The sequence below is a fragment of the Passer montanus genome, unplaced genomic scaffold (assembly GCF_014805655.1).
Source record: "Passer montanus isolate IOZ18808 unplaced genomic scaffold, ASM1480565v1 scaffold59, whole genome shotgun sequence".
In the NCBI taxonomy this organism is placed as follows: domain Eukaryota; kingdom Metazoa; phylum Chordata; class Aves; order Passeriformes; family Passeridae; genus Passer; species Passer montanus.
The window spans coordinates 3,599,336-3,619,941 of record NW_024370926.1 but is presented as its reverse complement, the minus strand read 5'-3'; the positions used below and the strand labels follow the sequence as shown (position 1 = coordinate 3,619,941).

General features: G+C 38.6%; 1 protein-coding gene across 2 annotated transcripts in view; it reads left to right on the top strand.

Moving 5' to 3' along the window:
- Positions 1-20,606, top strand: part of MINDY4 (MINDY lysine 48 deubiquitinase 4) — a 70,526-nt gene that overhangs the window by 32,605 nt on the left and 17,315 nt on the right. For both annotated transcript variants that reach the window (XM_039726614.1, XM_039726613.1), the window contains exons 14-15: positions 15,857-15,920; positions 18,206-18,367. In XM_039726614.1, the coding sequence (XP_039582548.1) occupies positions 15,857-15,920; positions 18,206-18,367 (226 nt within the window). The remainder of the gene's footprint in view (positions 1-15,856; positions 15,921-18,205; positions 18,368-20,606) is intronic.

Sequence of the window (20,606 nt, the reverse complement as noted above, 5' to 3'; positions counted from 1 at the left end):
TTGCAGATTGAGGTTTTTTTGGTTTTATTGTAATTTCTTCCTTTCCTTTGCTTATAGTAACACTACAGCCCTTGGCTTGGCTCCACTTTTGTACTTTAACACAAATTATGTGATGATTTCAGGGCACCTGCCATTTATTCTCATTTTTCTGAGCTGGTTACGACAGAGAGGTTCAGATTAGTAAAGTCACTTGTGCAAGTAATGATCTGTAGGTTCATAATTGCTGCTCTCTGCACTGCTTTGCTTGCTGTAAAATGATAAATTTTATTTAATCATTTAAGCAAGGATATATTCTCCCTCATCACCTCCCAGTTCCTACCAGCTGGATTATGACAAGGCCAATCAATCATCTGTGTTTTTATTTGGGGGAGCTGTGCCTAAAGTGAACATGACAATTCCTTTGGGTGCCTGTTTGCATTTTAAACTACCTAAATATTTTTACAGATCTGATCCAGAATTTCAGAAGGGTTTATGAAGTGCAGTTCTGTTTTGAGGAATTGCCGTGATTTTCTCACAAAACTTCATTTTAAAGTACTGTTTCTCCTCTAGCTTGTACTGTGTAAGACACTTCATTGGTACCTTTTTTTTTTACAATAAATAGGAATTTTTCTGTTTTTAAACACAATGGAAGGTGGTTTTAGACCTTTGCACAATTTTTTTTTAGAAGTGCAAGCTGAATTTTGTTTATGTAATCTTCAGCAATCGATTTAGCTGCCTATGTCACCTTGCTTCTCTTAGGATATTAAAAATATCAAGACAAATAACTCAGTGCTGATATCCTCAAGAAATATGTACCATTCAGAGAGTGTTACCAGCATGGTAAGCAATTATTTACATAACTGGCATAGTTCTGGATGAACAGCTGAAGACAAAGAAGAGTTGGTTTAGATAATGGAATTTCAGCCAGTAATAGATCTCCCTGGGATTGTTCTGCCCCAATTTTTGGTTTTTGGTTTTATTTGACAGAAAAATCAGCAGGTTTTTACAACAGAAAACTCCATGGAAGTTTAAGTTGTTTGGATTTTTGTGTGCATATTGCACTGAAAAGAAAAAAGGATTATTTAATTTTAGTTGAGGAGTTGACAGCAGTTAGATTTTTCCTATTTTGGGTGTAATTATCTGTCTTAATGATCTTTATTTCCCAGAGAGGTTGTGGACTCCCCATCCCTGGAAGTGTCCAAGGCCAGGCTGGAGCACCCTAGGATGGTGGAAGGTGTTCCTGCCCGTGGCAGGGGTGGCACTGGATGGGCTTTAAGGTCCCTCCCAGCCCAAACCATTCCAGGATTCAATGATTTATTTACTTTCTATGTAAATATTTGCATTTAGGCCTTTAAACTCCAAAGAAGAAAAAAAAAAGTCATGATTAATTTGACTTATTTTGGATGTCTAACTTAGAATGACATAAATAATCTCTGGAAGTGTTTGGTTATCTCCCCATAAAGTGAGAAAATCTAAAGAACCTACTCATAAAGACATTTTACACTGTAAATATCAAACTGTGAAATGAAATCTGCTTTTTAGTGACATGTCAATGAAAAATGGGAGATTAAATGTTAATAATGCAGAGCATTATACATGACAAAAACACTCTTACAACTGTACTCACCTAGCGATGGGCTTTAAATAGGCTGTTATAAAAAAATAAAGAGAAATTCTAGCACCAGCACTAGAAATTTTATTATCTGAACACATCAGTTTAATTTTCTGTGATAGACAAGAGATAAATCAGGTGTTGACAGTTGAGAACAGAATAAAAACACATTAATGGATTCATATAAATATATGATTTTCCATATTTTATCTTGCATGTAGTCCTGTCTCTCCAGGCCAATAAAGTCACATAGCATAAAGTGGAAGACAAAACCAACAAAAACAAAGTTTCCCTTTAGTTTGCACAGATAAAAAAAATAAATCTTTTTTCTTCACCAACAAAGAGGAATAACTTGGAAGTAATAAAAATTCAGGCACTCATGACAAGGTTAAATATATTATTCCTCAGAGTCCAAAATCTTGGGTGCTCTCAGAGTAGCACTCAGGCTTTGATGTTAAAACAAGCATAATTCTAATTTTTTTCCACAGCATAAATAACTTTTGGTACTGGGAGATGAGGAGGCCAAAAGTATCAAGAGGTTCAAATAAATTTAGAGCAATTAATGGAAGGTGCAAGCTCCAGCATCCCTGAACCCCCTGGCCTTGATGTTATCCCCATGTTCCCCATTTTTGTGTTCTGCCTTGATGTTTCCTGCTGCTTTTGCTGCTTTTTTGGTCCAGCTCCATAATTTTTACATTGTTACAGATCTTCCCCTGCAAATGGAAATTCCAGCTTTCAGCCAGGTCTGCTGGGCAGTTGTTCTAAGATCACTGACAATCTGAAGCATTTTTATTTCAGGGGGACGCATGCCAGGAAATGCAGGAGTTTGTGCTGCTTTGTAGATTTTGGGTAATGAGTTTTTCATGCTCTGAGCACTAATGATCATCACTGCCTGAGCTGATAACAAATGGCCAGAGAGGAGTGAGAATTCCTGAGGAAGTTGCTGAGAACGCGTTGTTGCTTCTGGTACAGGAAGGAATTCTGGTTCCTAACAATTGTTACCTGTTTTTTTAATTTTAATTTGTTGGTGTTTCTTTAAAACAACCAGCAAAAAATTTTTTTGAAAAAGTTATATTATAGCTGCTCAAGGGACTAATCTTTCTGAGTGTGCAAGGTGTGTGCTGGGATCTTCATGCTCATAAGAGTTACAGGATATTTTCCATGCATGGGAGAGAGAATAAGCTCAAAAGTTGGGCTGGAAGCCCCCACTGAACCTCACCACTGAGTGCAGAAAAGTTGTGAATATTCAGGAGTGGTTTTAATGCCAGCTGAAGTGATCCCTACAGTCTGACTGTGTGGATATATGATCACAAAATGGCTATCTTTTGTTATAAGCTCTTTTAAGACTAAACTATCTAATTAAGGAATGACAGATTATTTTCTTGTTTGACTCAATAACTGATCCCTCGAAGCCTGCAATGTGGACTTTTCTGCCCAATCACAAAACATCACCCAAACCCATGAAGAGGAAGGCAAGACTAAACTATCTAATTAAGAAATGACACTTAGATTATTTTCTTGTTTGACTCAATAACTGATCCCTCGAAGCCTGCAATGTGGACTTTTCTGCCCAATCACAAAACATCACCCAAACCCATGAAGAGGAAGGAAGAAGAATGTAAAAAATAACAACTTGCCTCTGCCCTAAAACTTCTATCTCACTTCATATTTATTTCTATATTCTAAAACCCCAAACTCTTAAGTTTTCCACCCTGTGATATGGCACACTTCTAACTAACAGCACATTTGTAATCCCAGTGCTGTTAATCAATTTTGGAAGCCTTCTCCACAGCCTCAGGTCAAATGCAGTGTTCTCTTGTGGGTCTGTGCCTTAAAGCACAGAAAGTTTAAAATTCTCAGCATCCAGGGTTCCAACATGAGTGAATTTCCAGCCTGCCCTGGGGCTGCAGCACAGCTTTCCCTGCTGGGTGCTCCCTCATCCTCCCCAACCCCGGTCCCTTCCTTGCTGTGTTTACTCATGCAAAGCCATTCCTGGAGTGGGATGTGGCTCCTTTGGATGCACTCACAGGATCCTCAGCTTTCTTTACATTCCAGCTCCTCACCAGCCCTGTTCCCACATTTTTCCTAATCACTGCAATAACCTGTTGTTATTGTTAAGACAATACAAAACAACACACTCCATTTCCAGAAGACTTCAAATTTTTTTTATTCTAGCATGCATGCTTTTTTTACATTCTTAAAAAACCCCTAAGTTTACATTTTATACTTTTGGTCACTAGAAACAAAAAAAGTGCTCATTGGAACAAGCAGTTGCAGGTTTCTGTTATTTATCCTCCTTTCTTTCTTAGTTTCTGTGTCAAGGACCTTGGTAGAAAATTCTTTCAGGGGTTAACATGGATCCTCTTATCCAGCTTCTCTCTGGCTCACAGAAGTCACTGTAAAACCTCCACCACAATAACTTCCTGCATAAAATCATCATTACTGGAACCCAGGAGAGCAAAGAACACATGGAACAAGAAAATTCCTCGGGTGTATTGCCATTTTCAGGCTACCTGGAGACAATGCACAGAGCCTGATCTGAAGCACTGGCTCATTGTGCTGCTCACAAATCAAAATGCCTCTGTTTGCATCATTTTTGTTGACCTGGGGATATTTTATCAGTTACTGGTAGAGGGTCACGTGTCACTCTCCAGTCAGGATTGGCCACCGGGTGTCCTTTCCATGTTTTTTTCTAAGGTGTTGCTGTGAGAATAAGTAAAACAATGGCTTTAGTTGTGGGAAAAATAAAAAAGGAGACTGATTTTGCAAGTCAGGAGGAGGCTGTGTACTTCATTAAGGTTGGCTGCTCATAAACCTTGGAAAATACACGTCAACATCTTCTTCCTTGCTGTGATCCCACAGCTCTATTAACTGCATTTCTGTAGCCCTCACTGCTTCAGAGAAGGGTGTTCAGACCTGTTTCAGAGTTGTTTGTGCTGTTCCCATTTTGGCATTGGGAATTTTCGTTGTTTGGAGTTGGTATTTTTGTGCGTTTCTTTATTTAATTTATTTATTTCAATAGCCAGTTGCTATTAAATCAAATAAATCACATTATGACTACTCATCAGTGTAGGATTTCTCACACCCAATAACTCTGTCCTTGATTATTACCAATTCACCTCATTCTCTGAAATCTATTAATGAACAGTTTTCACTTGAGGGAATCAAATTATTTAAATGATGTTGTTCTGTGCATTACTCTTCATTCCTATGGTACTGTTTTACCTAACTGGAGAAGTAAAATCTCCTTTTTCTGTCATTCTAATCCATCTTTGAAATAAAAACATGCAGAAGCACCAAATCATGTTAAATGCTGCCCATTGTTATGCCCGTTACCATGGTTAAATAGATCTGTTTGTCATCTTGGGTTTCCCTCTGTAATCATTTATCTGGTTGCAAGCAATCCTACAAGAATCTTCCTCTTCTGGTCCATTGACAAACTATTTTTACTTTTTTCTTTTTTGTAATTTTAACAGTTCTGTCTGCCTTACTCATCAAGAGAAGTTTTTATTTTATTAGTTTTTATTCTATTTCTATTCTACTTCTTATTTTTAGTAGCAGGAAATGATCATTACTGCAGTAAACATTTTTTTCTGTATCCTTTCTGTATCATTTACTGTAAAATAACCCCAGTTCTGACACATTACTGGACTTTAAATCTCTTTCAGTCATGCAGGACTTGGAAAAGGAAAGTGATGCTCTGCTGGCTCATGAGCTGTGGGTGGAACAAAGGGTCCCCCACCCTCAATCCACTTTCCTTTGCTGACACCTTTTCCTGTGCCAGAGCCAATCTCTAATTTGAAGTTCCCCTGAAATTCACCTTCTCTCCTGATGCTGAAGAAAAGCTTTCTGTGAAATATCCTCTTGGCTGGGCCAGGGGGAAAATTCCAATTCCAGCTTCTCATGGAGGTTCCCATCACTTGGGGCACTCTCAGCTCTTGATGGAAGTAGATTTTCCTGTGAGCCAGTTTTCTGGGAAAACCTTTTTAAAGGTAGTTTCCTCTCCACTTGAGGGTGCCTGGGAGAGCAGCAGCAGGGGGAAGTTGTGTCTGGGAGCAGTTTGCACTCAGGGCTTCCAGTTATGTAATATAAATAGATGTCATCATGGTTTCTTACAGCTTTTGGTGTTTGAAAAACACAGGGAAGCTGCTGGTTTTGAGGGGAAACAGCTGCCAATTATGTTGCAGTGCTAAAAAACAAGGAGCTGGACACAAAAAAAATATTTTAAAAATGTATTTGAGAATCTCACAGCTCCCCAAGAGCCATTTGTGATTTTGCAACATGAGGAAATCAGGTTAGATTTACCAGGAACAGGAGGAGGAGCAAATAGGAGAGATTTTGTGGGATCCAGACCTTGGTGGGGAAGAATTGAGCCCTTTTTTGCTGGGGTGAGTGAACTTCTGTGCCTCCTGCTCGATGGGTTGCATGCAACTCCTCATTTTCAGGATCTTCCCTGCCTTTGAGGTTCTGTTGTGGGAATTGGGCAGAGGCCCTTGTAGCCAAAATGTTCACTGGGCAAGAGCTGCTGGCAACATGAATCAATTAATAAATGCAGAATAATGAATGCAGCTGCTGAAGGTAATAAAGAAGGGAGATTGCTTGAAGGAATTTAATGTTTTTCCTTCAAAAAAAAAGGGCAAGAATACAAGGATAATCAGTGACAGCCTTAGCAATATTTGTGGGAGGATGTGAGACCAAGATTTGAAACTCCGTGCTTTCAAAAAGGGAATAGATTGATGTGTGAAATGTCACTTTCTAATAATGCTTGAGAGAGAGGGGACCCAGCAACAAAAGGTGGTGGGAAGAGGGGGTTTGGAAGACAAAATAAAGGAGAGGAGAGTAGGGTCTCACTCTAGAGAAATGTGTAGGATTTGCCAAATAAAATGTGAATATAAGGAAGCTATTTAACATTGTAAATAAGGAATGTGACTCAAGTGGAAATGTGACCACAAAGGCAAAGAAGAGGAAAGGTTGGATTAGGTTTGAGGGTGTTTGCTGCACTGGAGGGAACAAAGGTTAGTGGTAAAGAAAAATGAGTAAATGAGACTCAGCTAAGAAAAAATGGGCAGAATCAAGAAGACAAAGATGTTTTTACGCTGGTTTTGTTCATTATCTTGATAGGTAAGGGACTGGGGAACTGGGAAACAGTGCCAAAAATAATAAATGGGGGAAAATGTGGAATTTGCCCAATAATTGAGACATGTGACTCTGTTTCCCTGGTAAGGAAATTCAGGAATTTCAGCTGTGTCACCAGCTGGGTTCACAGAACAGAATGGAGGACTGGAGGCTGAGTGACAGCAAATGTGGTGTGGATGTGCAGCAGGAAGGTCACTTGTGGGAATAAAAACAGATTGCTCCCCTGACACATCCAGCTCCTTGTGGAACTGATCAGGATAAATCAAAAAGCTGAGGAACTGAAGAAAGAGAAGATTATTAGCTCATTCTCTGGGGAGTTTTCTGACTTCTTGAAATAGTGCAGAGGAATGACAAAATTGTGGTGAGCAGCAACCTTCTCTGTCATCAGTGGTCTGAGTCCTGGTTGGAATATGGAGAAAAAATGTGGTTCAGGTGAGGTCAGATGTGAGGAAATGAAACAACAAATGATTTCCTTATCATATCAATACAAAGATATCAGGAAAAGATGTGAGGTTTCTGTGAAGAGTGGAGGTGGCTGATATCAGGAATAATGTAAAGAATGCTCCAAGTCTAAACTGATATTCTGCCTTTCAGTAAGGAGAGCAGCACGGTGCAAAGCCAGCATGGCTGGTTGAAGTCCATGCATAATAACTGCATCCAATTTGTGGCAGGTGGAATTTAACCTGAAAAAGTGGTGGTGGCTACACAATGGGAAGGAAAAAATAAACCAGGTACCTTTGTACCTATACCTCATTGCTAAGTTTATTCAGCACTTTGAAGCTTTCTCTTGCTTTGCCAGACTTTATGAATGGACCTGATCCTAAAAGCTTACCTTTGTCATGCCTTATTTAAATATAGAGTAACGTGACTTGCAGTTACAGGAGTAAATAGAGAATTGTTGATTAAACTAAAAAAAAAAAAAAGATAATAAAATTAGTTTATGGGGACCTAATAAAAGATTTTTATTTGATATGTCAAATGAAAAATCAGTTACTAATGTGAAAATAGCACATATTTTAAGAATTCTGAAGGTGATGAGGAAAGAGACTCAGAAAAGTTGTTAGCATGATGGGCAAGGTGACTGATGGAGTTTGTCAATGATCAGTCTGGCATTAAAGATGTTTTATTCCCCACATTAATATCAGTGATGAAGAGGGAAGTGGGGACTCGCGTGATGGTCAGAGAATCTGATTTTATTCTGGACTACAAATGCTTATATACTGTTTTAGGAAGGCTAGTGATGTTTACTGCAATGATTGGGTTAAAGGTCACACAAACAAACTTACACATTTTAAACATCTCCTGCTTGCAGAAGTCTGATGTAATTGTCTTTTTTTCCAGTAAATCAGTCTGATTTGATTTCTTGCAATCTTGATTTACTTCTCAAAGTTCTGTTTGCTCTTGCCAAAGCATCCTCTTACCAAATCTTTTATGCTAATAAGGTCCAAAGTACTCTCTGCTTTGTGTACACCAACATCTCCCCCTTTGCCTTTCCACCAAAACCACTCTTTTAATGGTATTACTACTTAATCACTGCTCACATTGAAAAGTATCGTGATTAATACAATTATTATCAAAAATTATCACATACATACCTATTTAAAAATAATCTTTTAGTTAAAAAATTCCAGCCATTAAAAGGCTCAGACTTGATCTTTATGAATTAAAACATTCCTGATGGCAGATGCAGGGGAGGCATTACTATAGAAAGGCTACCAGAATTAATATTGTATCAAAAGTTTTGATTCTTGTACACAGGGCTGACAGGGAAAAACTTTTTAAAGGTTTTAGACTGATTCCTTCCTGTGTATTTAAAAAAAAATCCAATTTCACAGAACCCAGGAGCTCTAATTCTTGGGGTTCCAAGTGTGTTTCAGGAAGGTAAGGGGCCAAATTTGATTTGATTTGATTCCAAAATTTTTAGTGTAAATATTAGTGCAAAGTTCTGGAGGAGCTATATTCCCCCCCACACACTTTTGTTTTTAATAACATGTGGGACACTGAGATGGAAAAAGGGAGTGGTGTGCTGCTGAAGTGACCTGATGACTGAAAAGCTGAAAGGCCCTGTCAATACAGAGAGCAAATCGTGCTGTAAAAAAGATTTGGCTCAGCCTCCTGATGAGGGCAATAAAAAAGGAATTTATTTTCACTACAGAAAGTGCGAGGTTTTGTAAACAGAGCCTGCTCACTGCTGTCCTGGGGGGTTCATCAGCTGTGAATGGCAGGATGAGGAGCAGCAGAGCACACAGCGCCTCTGAGCCAGCATTAAAAAATAGCCTTGGATCTGCTCTGAGGGTGTATCAGAATAGTTTTAGGAGGTGTAGAAATGTTAATGGATTGTGCAAGGCACTGATGTGTCCTTAGAGAAACCCCATGGCAGGCTGGGTTCACACATTAAATCCGGGGGAAGTGTAGGAAAAGCACAGACCAGGGAAGAAGGAATGTTTTATCAAAGAAGAATTCCAAAAGAACAGAAGGTTTTATGTTTTCTAGCCTTAAAAAAAGCAAAATTTGAGGTGGGACATAACTATTTCCTAAAAACAGGGATAGTGGTGGTTGTAAATAAACAAGAAAGGCACAGATTTAATTTAAAGATCAGTGTTAGTACAGAGAGAAAGTGCATCAGTAAACCTCATCAGAGTGTGACCAAATTCCAGGGGCCTGAGCTACCACTGAGAAGAGCATGGAAAGCTGAGAAAACAACCAAGAAATTTGAATTTCTGTGAAAGAGAGTAACTGGGATGGCTGGGTTTTACCTGCCACATGCAGAGAACATCATCTTCTCTTCTCCCTCTCCACAATTCTGCTTTATTCTGGTTGTAATCCACACAAGGGCTGATATAAACATGGAATATTCTGGGGACAACCTGAGATTTGTGGGTTTAGCTGCCCCTTGGTTCCATAGGACTGCTCCTGTAGGATCAAGGAAAGGTTCTGCAAGCCTGGTAGCTTGTGTTTGATAGGGAAAAGACAGGAAACTCTTTAAGAAATGCAGTGAAGGATCATTCTGCTGGAATATTCTCCATGTTTCCAGCGGTAATCCCAGGATTTCCCAAGCTGCCAGTTGTGCCCAGGTCACTGAGTTTATTAGCCCTTGATGAAACCTGCCCTCCACAAATTTTCTCTAAACCCTTTAATCCTTTTGGCCTCCACAGCCCCTGTGGCAATGAGCTCCCCACTGCAGAAATGTGTTTTGTTAAAAAGCTTTTCCTTTTTTTATTTTTTTTCCTTGAATTACCCATTAAGTTTAAGGAGTGGTGTGGAATTCAACTTTGAAAAGTAGTGAGGAAATGTTCTTTAATCATTGCCTTACCTTGGAGTCCACCAGTTGTGTCCTGCTGGAGTGAAATGATCCTGGTCTCTGCAGCCTCTTCCCACAGGAAAATTGCTCCAGATTTTTAACTCTCCTTCCTTCTGACCATCAGAAATTCCTCTGACCCTATAATATCTAAATGCTCAGATTCTGTTGAGCAAAAATCTGTAGTAAGTTAACTTAAAGAAATTGAGCTTTTAATTGGTTTGTCCAGTTGAGGAGTCTTCTTCAAAGAATGGCTTCAGGGTGTTTTTATTTCTCTAGCAACCTTATTTCTCACTTCTCAGCTTTTCATCTAGAAAAATTAAAAAATACTCAGTCTTTCTTCAGTGCCAGAATATTTGTGATTTATCCCTCCAGTCCTCAGTATTTAGAAGTTTGATGGCCATGGCCAGGTTGTGGCAGGCTCCTTTTCCTGTGTTCATCAGATGGAGAAAAGGAATTTTCCTGAAGTTTCTTCCTCTACTTTGCAAATTACCTGAGCATGGTCACCTAAATTTCCTTCAGGATGTACCAGTTTCTTTCCATGTACACAAATGTAAAGAATTCCAGAGTGATTGTCTATGTGTTCATCTTTAGATATAAAAATCAGTGATATGAACCCTGCCCTGAAGTGATTAATCAATTTTTTCATCTTTCCAACCATGTTTTTTCCCTTTTCCCTTTTCTTTAGCGAATCAAAGCATTTCAGAAAGTATTTTTTTTTATTTTAGGGAAATAAAGGACATTGATTAAAAGACTGCAGAGGTGTGGAAGAATTAAGTATGATTCTACTACAAAATGTAGCAGTAACAAATAAATGATCAGATTTTGGCCAAATTTTAGCAGGTTACTTTCACACATTCAGATTATTCAAGGTCAATGTAGTGAGACAGATACAGATTTAATATCTTTGCTTGTTCTGTTGCACTCAGGAACACATTGCATTCAGTCAGTAAGATAATTTCTTTAAAAAAATGAAATAGTGGATTGAACATGCCAATAGATTAATCATTTTTCCCATCAGATCTATCCCTGTGAAATATAAATACTTAAATACTTCCCATATTCTGTCAGCACAGTGGAGCAGCAGAGCTGATGAATTAACCTGCATGAGTACCTCAGACCATTTTAAGAACTTTGTGAAATTAGCAGGTGTGTGGCCAAAGTGATAAATAAAGAATAAAGCCACTTCCTTGCTTTCCCTGGTCTGAATCCCAAACTTATCCCAATATTTTATTTTTTGGTTTTTAGGGAGGTTCTTTCCTTCTTCTTTGAACATTCATTTAAAACCTTTGCCATGTGCCAGTATTAAAAAAAAATAAATTCTGGAACATTTATACAATAAGGCAGTCACCCATCCTGTCATTTTCCATATCCCCATTGTAATTATTTGAAATCATTATGCTTGAAGATGAGTTTTTTCTCCGTGCCAGCCCCAAATCTATTTTGGGAGTAGACTTGTAATTGTGTGTTTGTTAATGTGACTGTCTGTTGCCATGAACAAAGTGAGGTCACCAATTTTCTGTGGCAGCTTCGCCTCAAAGTTCAGGACTGTGAACCAGCCAGCACTTACTGAAATTCACTCTTTTTTCTTCTATACTATTTTGTTATTTTATATTATTTATCTTTTATAGTATTTTATTTTGTTATCAAGCCACGTGATACCTATGGTCTGAACTGACTCATACTGTGATAGTCTGGGATTATCCCTATTACAGTTTGTATGGGACTTTTGTATTCAATATTTAATTATTCTCCATTGAAGACTTGTCAAGAATTTTCCTGGAAGTAAATTGAGAGTAAATATATTTGAAGCATGTGAAAAACATTTATTTCACTTAGTTTTTGCTAAGGAAAAGTTCATCTGATTTCAGGTTATGTTATATTGAAGACTCCAATGCTCAAAAAATTTGGATTTGTATTTATGCACTTTTAAAACTTTATTGAGTCCATGCAGATCACTGGAGTGTATTTTATCAATGGACCATCACTGCTAAGGTTTATAATGACATTACAGTTTCTTCTTTCAAATGGTGGTTTTGTCCATCTGTCTTTAACTTTTAGATTTTTTTTTTCTATTTTTATATCCCAGAATGGATTGATTGCTAGGCAGATTTCTAATAACTGTCTGGAAGTCAGCAAATGGTGTCAGTATGGCTGTGACACTTCAGAGCAGTCAAAGGTTTGGCTCAGAACATCTGTCCACCTTCGGTACTTAACATCCTTTATAAACACATTATTTATAACTTGAAACCAACAGTTACAACCAGGCTGAAGATAAACACAGATTCATCAACAGGAACATGGAAAGAAAATGAATTTAAAATATGTAAAGATATTTTCTGGAAGGACTTTCAGGCATCCCTGCCTTAAACCCATCAGCATTAAAAACCATGAAAATATGGGTATAATTCACACCAGGTGTATTTTGGTGATTTCTGTCATGAGGAAATTTCTCCAGATGCCATGTATTAAGTTTTTACTCTGAAGCCACCTTACACATCTTTTGGTTTCACCACATAATGATGTTCATTTTGTGTGATAATAATGTGAGAAAAATGTTTGCTTGCATGAGGACTGAGAGGACAGTGAAGCCTCAGGATAAGAGCTTATAATTATTCTTTTTTTGGGGGGAGGGAAAGGGTTTAATACAAATCATTTTTAAATGAACAGCTTTGAGTGAATAAACCATGTGGAGCTGAGTTTTGCCATTATTTAAGTTTTGTGGGCATATTAAAATGCATCCACATTCTGTACATATTTTCGAATCCAAACTCTGTCTTCCCTGGTTTCATACAGGCATAAAGCAAATCACACACATTACAACTAAAAACCAAGCTGGGAGATTTACAAGTGACCTGAAATTTAGCAAATTTTCATTGTCAACTTCACTATTTGTGTCAGCACAGGGAATGATTTATGCTGAAAAATGCACATGGAGCACATGCTTGATTTAAAATCTTTATCCAGGAGAGTTAAAAAACCAGTATCTTGCTTTCTGCCTGGATAATTTTTTAAACAGATTGTATAATATTACCAGGAGAGACAAAGCCCACTGTTCTGCTCTAGCAGCCAACATTCTCCTACCCCACTCTCCAGCTGGGATATGAACTATCACAACACTGGAAAATAGTGATAATACAGCACAAGAAAGGAATATTTACCATGAACACTGTTGCTTTTTAGTGTCTGTTTACTGAGCTGTGATTCTGTTACAGCAGCACATGGGCTATAAATTAAAAAGGAATTCAGGGAGTCAAGTCTTAAATCGTCTGATGATCATTGGGATTATTAAAAGGCTCCTGGCTTCAAATTATTGGGTTTTCTTTCTGTTCTAAAGTGATTTAAAAATTGCAAATGGAAAATTCCACGCTGGGGGAGTCATATTAGTGATAACAATTTATAGATTATGTCTGCATTGACATCTGATAGCCAGCACAGCAGAACGAACAAACACTTCAGATTTGAGTGTCCCAAATGAACGTCTCCCCACTGTGGCAGAAACCACCCAGAGAATTGTGACCATCTGATATTTTTGCAAATCATGAGGTGCACTTGCACCTGAAACACCACAAACACACCTGCAGAGAGGCTGGGGAGCCTTTGGCAGGTGGGAAGAGGAGCCCCAGGCGCGTGGAGCGGAGGTGTAAATCCCGCGTGGAGCGGAGGTGCAAATCCCGCGGCCGCGCGCCTGATGTCGGTTTCCTCAGCAGCGGGGCTGATTGCGAAGGCAGATGTTGTCCTTCTTCTGCAGGAGCTGAGATCCACCTCCAGACTCCCAGATTGTTTGTGCCTTCAGATGGAATTAGAGCTTCCTGCCATTGTGTGTGGCGTATGTCCCCTCGTCCCCGACTGACGCATGTTGGACATTCTGCCCGCGGCGCTGGCGAGATGAGGCCGTTGCTAAAACTGAAAAATGGCCAAAATCCAAAGATTTTTATCATCCCATCCATGCCTTGCAGTGGTGCACGAGGGAGTTTTCCGTGTCACGGGCACACTTTCCCCAGCCTTTCCTTTGATTTCACACGAGCAAGAGACGTCAGTGGCACTTTGTTATGTCTGACACTGACTTGTGAATTGTCTTTAAGATGTGTTTTTAAAAGGGATGAAATACGTTTTTACAAAAGGGATAAAATGCATTTTTCAAAATGAGACTCGTCATTCCATGACTATGACTTTTTTCTTAATTGTTTTAAATACTTTTAGGGTTGTAAACCTTGAAATTATGTGTTACATTCAAAGAAATCCTATGAAAAAATAATTATCTAAAGTTTGGAAATTGTGATTCCACAACTTTGACTTTCTTTAAATTATTTTAAATACTTTTAGGGCTTTAAACCTCAAAATTGTATGTTATATTCAAAGAAATCCTGTGAGAAAATAATTATCTAAAGTTTGGGAATTGTGATTCCATGACTGTGACTTTTTAAACATTATTTTAAATACTTTTAGGGTTGTAAACCTTGAAATTATATGTTACATTCTGATTTTGGCATTCAAAGAAAACCTATGTAAAATAGTTATCTAAAGTTTGGGATGAAGACAGGAAATGTCCTGACTTTTTACTTAATAAATACATTTTTAATGGAGCATGTGTGTCAATGTTAAGGGAAAATTTCCAGCTAGCTTTACCCTGACCACATCAATTCAACTCCTGATTTGTCAGAAACAAAATATTTTCATTTTAAAACAAAATTAATTGTGCCAATTGTCAAAAAATATGGATATTTGTATGCATAGATTTGGCAAGTCAAATGGGAATGAGGAGCCTGGATGTGTGTAGAATAACTAAGTTTTAATTGATCAGTATTCAGGCATTCTCTCCACCTCAGTAGCAATATTAAAATAAGGATGGAGTCAAAACAATTGAGATCAGCATATTTGATACTGAAGGAAAATAGCTTTTTTATGACCCATAGAATTAATCAGTGGGTTTTATTGCCACAACTCCCCCAGAACATAGTACATTGATTTTCCTCAAACCTAGATTAAACATTTATTCATAGTATAAAATAATGTTTGCAATTCCATTATATCTGTAGGATAAAAAATGATCACACTTACAACCTTTATGGTTTAGGCCATCAACCAATCACTAATTCAGTAATTCCAGGAGTTATGAGATAGTGAACTTAGTTTGGGGACACATTACTCCATAATTATGGGCAATGCAGTTTTACAGACTTTTCTCTTTGGTGTCACAAGATATAATTAGGGGCCACACAGCACCATTATAAATGTGTACACCTAGAGGGTTTGGGGTTTTTTTCTTTCTTTTTTTCATGGACAATGTAGTGTATAGATTGTATGGATATATTACAAGTATTTATGATAGGAGTAGCAAACAGCAGATCTTATCTGAGTACTGGAATGTGTTGCCCAGATATTTTGTGGAGTCTGTCTCCTTAGAGAGATTCAGAAACCATCCAGATGTGGATGGGTAAAACTGGCTTCAGGTACCAGAGGTGGGGTGGACAAAGGGACCTCCAGAGGTCCCTTCCATCCTCGCCCATTCTGTGATTCAGTCACACAAACAGTGCAGCAATTCTAATTTCTAAAATTCTAACTAGTGGTGACAATGACTTCTTTTCTTCTCTGCAGCTGTTTCCTTCAAGCTCTACCAACCTTCTGCTTCCCATAGGTTTAGTTGAGATTTAACTTTTTTTTGCCATGTAAAAAATTACCTTGAAAGGACTCAAAAAATGCAAGGCTATATTTATGGTTGGGAAACAGTTTGGCTTTGTTTTTCAGTAAGATTTAGAGATGTTAGGCCTGTGAAAAGATACAGTTGTATTGAAATTTAATTGGTTTTGCATTTGTGTTTTCCTCTGCAGGGTGCGCAATGACTTCGACGTGCTCACGAACCGCCTGATCGGCAGCCATGGCTACTGCACCCAGGTGAGCTAAAGGTCCAGTTTTGGGGATGTCCTGTGCCTCTGCTGTGAACTGACCTCTGGGAAGAGATGGATTTCTTATTTTTCAGTCATAAAGTCATAGAATCACAGAATGGTTTGGGTTAGAAGGGACCTTAAAGCTCATCTTATTTCAACCCTTCCAACCTTTCCCTATCCCAGCTTGCTTCAAGACCCATCCAGCCCTTCTTGAACATCTCCTGGGATGGGGATCCACCTTCTCTCATGGCAACCTATGCCAGGATTACACCACCCTCACAGTGAAGAATTTCTTCCTAATATCAGCTAAAGCTACACACTGAAGGCCGTTCCCCCTTGTCCCATCACTCCATGTCCTTGTGAAAAGTCCCTCTCCAGCTCTTTTGCAGCCCTTTTAGGTATGGGGAAAAAAATTATTTATGAAAATAAATTGGTGGAGATTTATGCTATAAAATCTCCACCAATTTATTTTTGTTTTTTCCCTTATTCCCACATTGTCAGGCACCTTCATCCTTTTCTCTTTTCCCTCGTGTTTTGACACGTTGTCTTTGCTTTCGGAGGTTCTGCTTTGCAGGCTGGTTTTTTTGGCCTGCATGTGCCTGTTCCTGTACCTGTGTGTCCATGTCCTCACACTTCTCTCATCTGCCTCTTTGGGACTCCTTGGTTGATTTCAGTGCTGAGATATTGCTGTGTTCCCTCCCTGCCCTCCAGAAAGGTGCCTGAGGTTCTGTGTCTGACCCTACAGCTCCTCAGTGATTCCAGGATCCCATCTCTTGCCCTTCTGGCTGCCAAAGACAAGCTTCATGCTCCTCTCTTATTGCTAGGGGATTTTTGTTCTTTGACCACACAATAGTTCCTCAAGAAGGTGGTAGAACATCAGTGATGGTGAATAAAAGTGCTAAAAATATCATTAAAAGCCTGTAAAGTCTAGAGAATCCTTCAGGAGAAACACAGAGTTGTAACTGTGTGCAGTGGTTTTAAAACCAGTTCCAAACTGGCCATACCAGAGTTATTAATGTCTTTGGGTACGGTAATTTGCAGTATTTTTTTCTGGAAACTTTCTCTTTGTTATTTCCCCTCCTGGTTTTAGCCATATGTTATTTATTAATAGTGAGCTGGTTCACTGCTACAGCACAGTCTGCTGTTAGCTCTGCTTTCATGCACCCCAGCTGGCCCTGGTGGGATGTTAGCTGAGAAAAATATCCCATATCTCTGTTCTTGAACTTGAGGCACCCTCACATGTGCAAATGCCACCCACCCTGTCACAGGTATTTAGCCTTAGACACACCCCTGCTTCAACTGGAGAGGAAATAATCAATAATAATAATCAATAAAATAATAAATCAATAACAATCAATAAAAATAATCAATATCTCTAGGAAATATCAATATCTTAATGATCAGGGTCCATATGGGTAAATGTCTTACTGAAGGAGACTTAATTTAATCCAGAAATAGTCAGTGAGAAAGAATCATAATTTTACAGATCTTATCCAACATACAAAATACATCACTAAGCACATACAGAAATGACATGTAGTACTGGACAGGCTTTGAGTTTATGTAATTCATGCTGTACTTTCCATTGTACAGAAGAAGGGACACCAAAACATTTTTATTAAAAGAACCCCAAAACAACACTTACATGAGATGTTTGAGAGTTGGATGTGAGAGCAAATAAATTATCAGCAGTTTGCGTCCAGAAGGATGAAAATTGAAAACTCCTCTAATATTTGGACTTCAGCAAAGCTTTCACTACTGTCTCTCACAGCATCCTGATGCCTTGGGAAGGCAGACCTAGAACAGAGACTGGACAGGGTTAAAGAATAAAGCAGGGATTTATTCAAAGGGACAAAAAGTTCAACCCACAGATGGGAAAGGTTTTTTCCCCCAGAGGGTGCTGGGCACTGCCCAGGCTCCCAGGGAATGGTCACAGCCCCAAGGCTGCCAGAGCTCCAGGAGGATTTAGACAAAGCTCTCAGGAACAGGGTGGGATTGTTGGGGTGTCTGTGCAGGTCCAGGAGCTGGACTGGGTGATCCTTGTGTGTCTCTTCCAACACAGGATATTCTGTGATTTTATAATATCCTCATTTTACTTTGGGAGACTTTGACCAAAATATCTGGAATCTTTTTATAACCAATTTTAATCCTATCCATAAACCTAAAGCAAATCCATAAACTGGGGGTCATGTACATGTGTAACTTCACATCAATTCTGAATCAGTCTTGTGCTGATCAATTATTGTTTTCTTTTTTTTTTTTTTTAATTTGTTTCAAACATGTCCCGAACAGGAATTGGTGAACTTGCTTTTGACTGGCAAAGCTGTGTCCAATGTTTTCAACAATGTGATCGAGCTGGACTCTGGGAATGGCAATATCACCATTTTGAAAGGCATCACGAGTCGCAGTGACATTGGTTTGCTGTCCCTGTTTGAGCATTATGATGTCTGTCAGGTATGCTTTCCATTAAAAATTCAATTAAAAAGAAAACAATTACTTTTAAAATCAGCTTGGAGTAAGTAAAGCAGCAAAGAAATTGCTGGCTTGGCTCAGTTTGTCTTTTCTGTGCTGTAGTGGTGGTTCTGTTACCAGTAAAAAAAAAATTAAAGACAGCTAAAATAGCTGTTAATGCAGTGGGATTGTTCCATTTAATTTCTTTTGATAGTCATATTTTAATTGCAGTCATCATGAAAATGAAAAGACAGATTAAAACTTTCAAAGGAGTGACAAGTATTAATTTACTTCAGGAAAAACCTGTGTGAGGATTTCACTACTTCTCCATCAAGAGGAGGATGGCAGGATGGACATCTTTCCTAAAGACATGTTCTGGACCAAACAGCCAATCTTGTGTTTGATCCAGGAATATTATTTGGAATTCTCTTGCTTTTGTTAGATACTTGTAGCAGCCCCGCCTGCATTTGCAGCAGCAGCACCTCTATAAATTTTGAAATTGATTACCAAAGGATGTGTTTTTACTGATCTGATATCAATGTGTGACTGAAAACAAAGCTTGATTTTAACTCCTTCCCATGTGGCTGAAGTCAGCTACATTCTCCTGCTACTGGCAAACTACAGATTTTGTTATTTTTAATTAACACAATTATTTACATTATTCACAGGATTACAAAAGCCTTGAATTCAGTCAAGACAGCTTATCAGTGTACCCAAATCAGATTAATTCAGAACAGAGCGGACTAAAAATAAATAAGCTTATGTGTCTAGTTCACACTTCTTTTTCTTTTCTATAAACATTGTGACATTTAAACCCTCAAAAATGGTTATGCACCACTCCAGCATTTTTTCCATTCTCCAGTGAGGAAAATGACTTGGGAGTAGCAAAATGGTAAATGAGGTCAGGGCAGGTAAGAGCTATTTCTTACCCACCTGCCCTCTAAAAATAAAATAAGTTACCCAGAGATTCAGACACCATTTTCCAGTTATTCTGCAAATTATATGGTAGAGGGGATCTCTTTCCACTGCTGGGCTCTTGCATGGGAGCTGGACTCATGAGCAAGGATCTGTTTTTCCAAGCCAGTGACTTAATCAGTTCCAGAAACTCCAGTAGACATAGTTTCCCCTTTTTTTTATTTTTAAGAGTCTGGACTAGTTGGGCATCTGCTGCAAATGGTCCTGCTTTTTATTAAGAACATCTGGGTGTTCTCTGTATTTCAGTTCAGAGGCAATGTCTGCTTAGGACTGGGACAAAAGTCAGATTCTGGTGGATTTTGGCCCAAAACTGGGGAGTCTCCACTGTGGCTTCTGCATGAGGGGCCAGATTCTGCTTCCTGTTATAAAATTTAGAGCAGTTCAGGAAAAAGCAATGTCAGTGGCAGTTTGCAGAGGTGGAACTGAGAATAGAGTTTGTCTTTCAAAGTGACTCTTTTATTCCTCTCAGCATCCAATTACAGTGTGGCTCTGAGCTGGTAACAGAAGCCAGCCATGGAAAAGGACTGTCAATTTTGGTTGGGTTTATTTTTTGTTTCCAGGAGTAAGAAAATCCTGAGCGTGCTGTATGGTGAATCATAGGCACTGGAGTCAGAAAACTCCCTTTAGGTCACATCCAGCCAATCTCTCAGGGGATAACTCAGGATATTTTTGTGTCCTGTTATATAGCAGAGTTTCTTTTAAAAATCTGTATCCATGAAGTTCCTGCCTTTTTGTTCAGATGGATATTTTTTCATTGATTTTAGCGCATATAACTGTGATCTTACAGTTCTTCTCATCCATCTTTACTCTAAAACATTAATAAATGTAAATACAGATTTACAGGTCCTTGTGAATTTGGAGATTTTCATATCTATTACACAGACTGTGTTTGGAAATACTATTAATAAATCAGACTCTTCATTTTCTTAGTTTCCTCTAATTATAATTTTGCTCATAATCCAACCTGCCCCCTAAACAATTGATCCCCTTGATCCCCATCCTCTGGGCATTTGCAGCTGATGTAAGAGTGCCTCCCTTTTTCATCAGCACATCCTGTCCAAAGCTTGTTTTTATTTCCCTGCTCTAGACTTGTTCCAACTTGCCAGCACATTTAGGACGGGATATTCAAGATTCCAGGCTAGATGCAGTAAATCCACATGGAAGAAGACTTCTCTACCATTTTATCTCATTTTTCTAATTTGGAACATTTGTGTGCAATCCACAACTACCTTGGTGTGGCTTTTGACTTGCAGATATTTTAAATTAA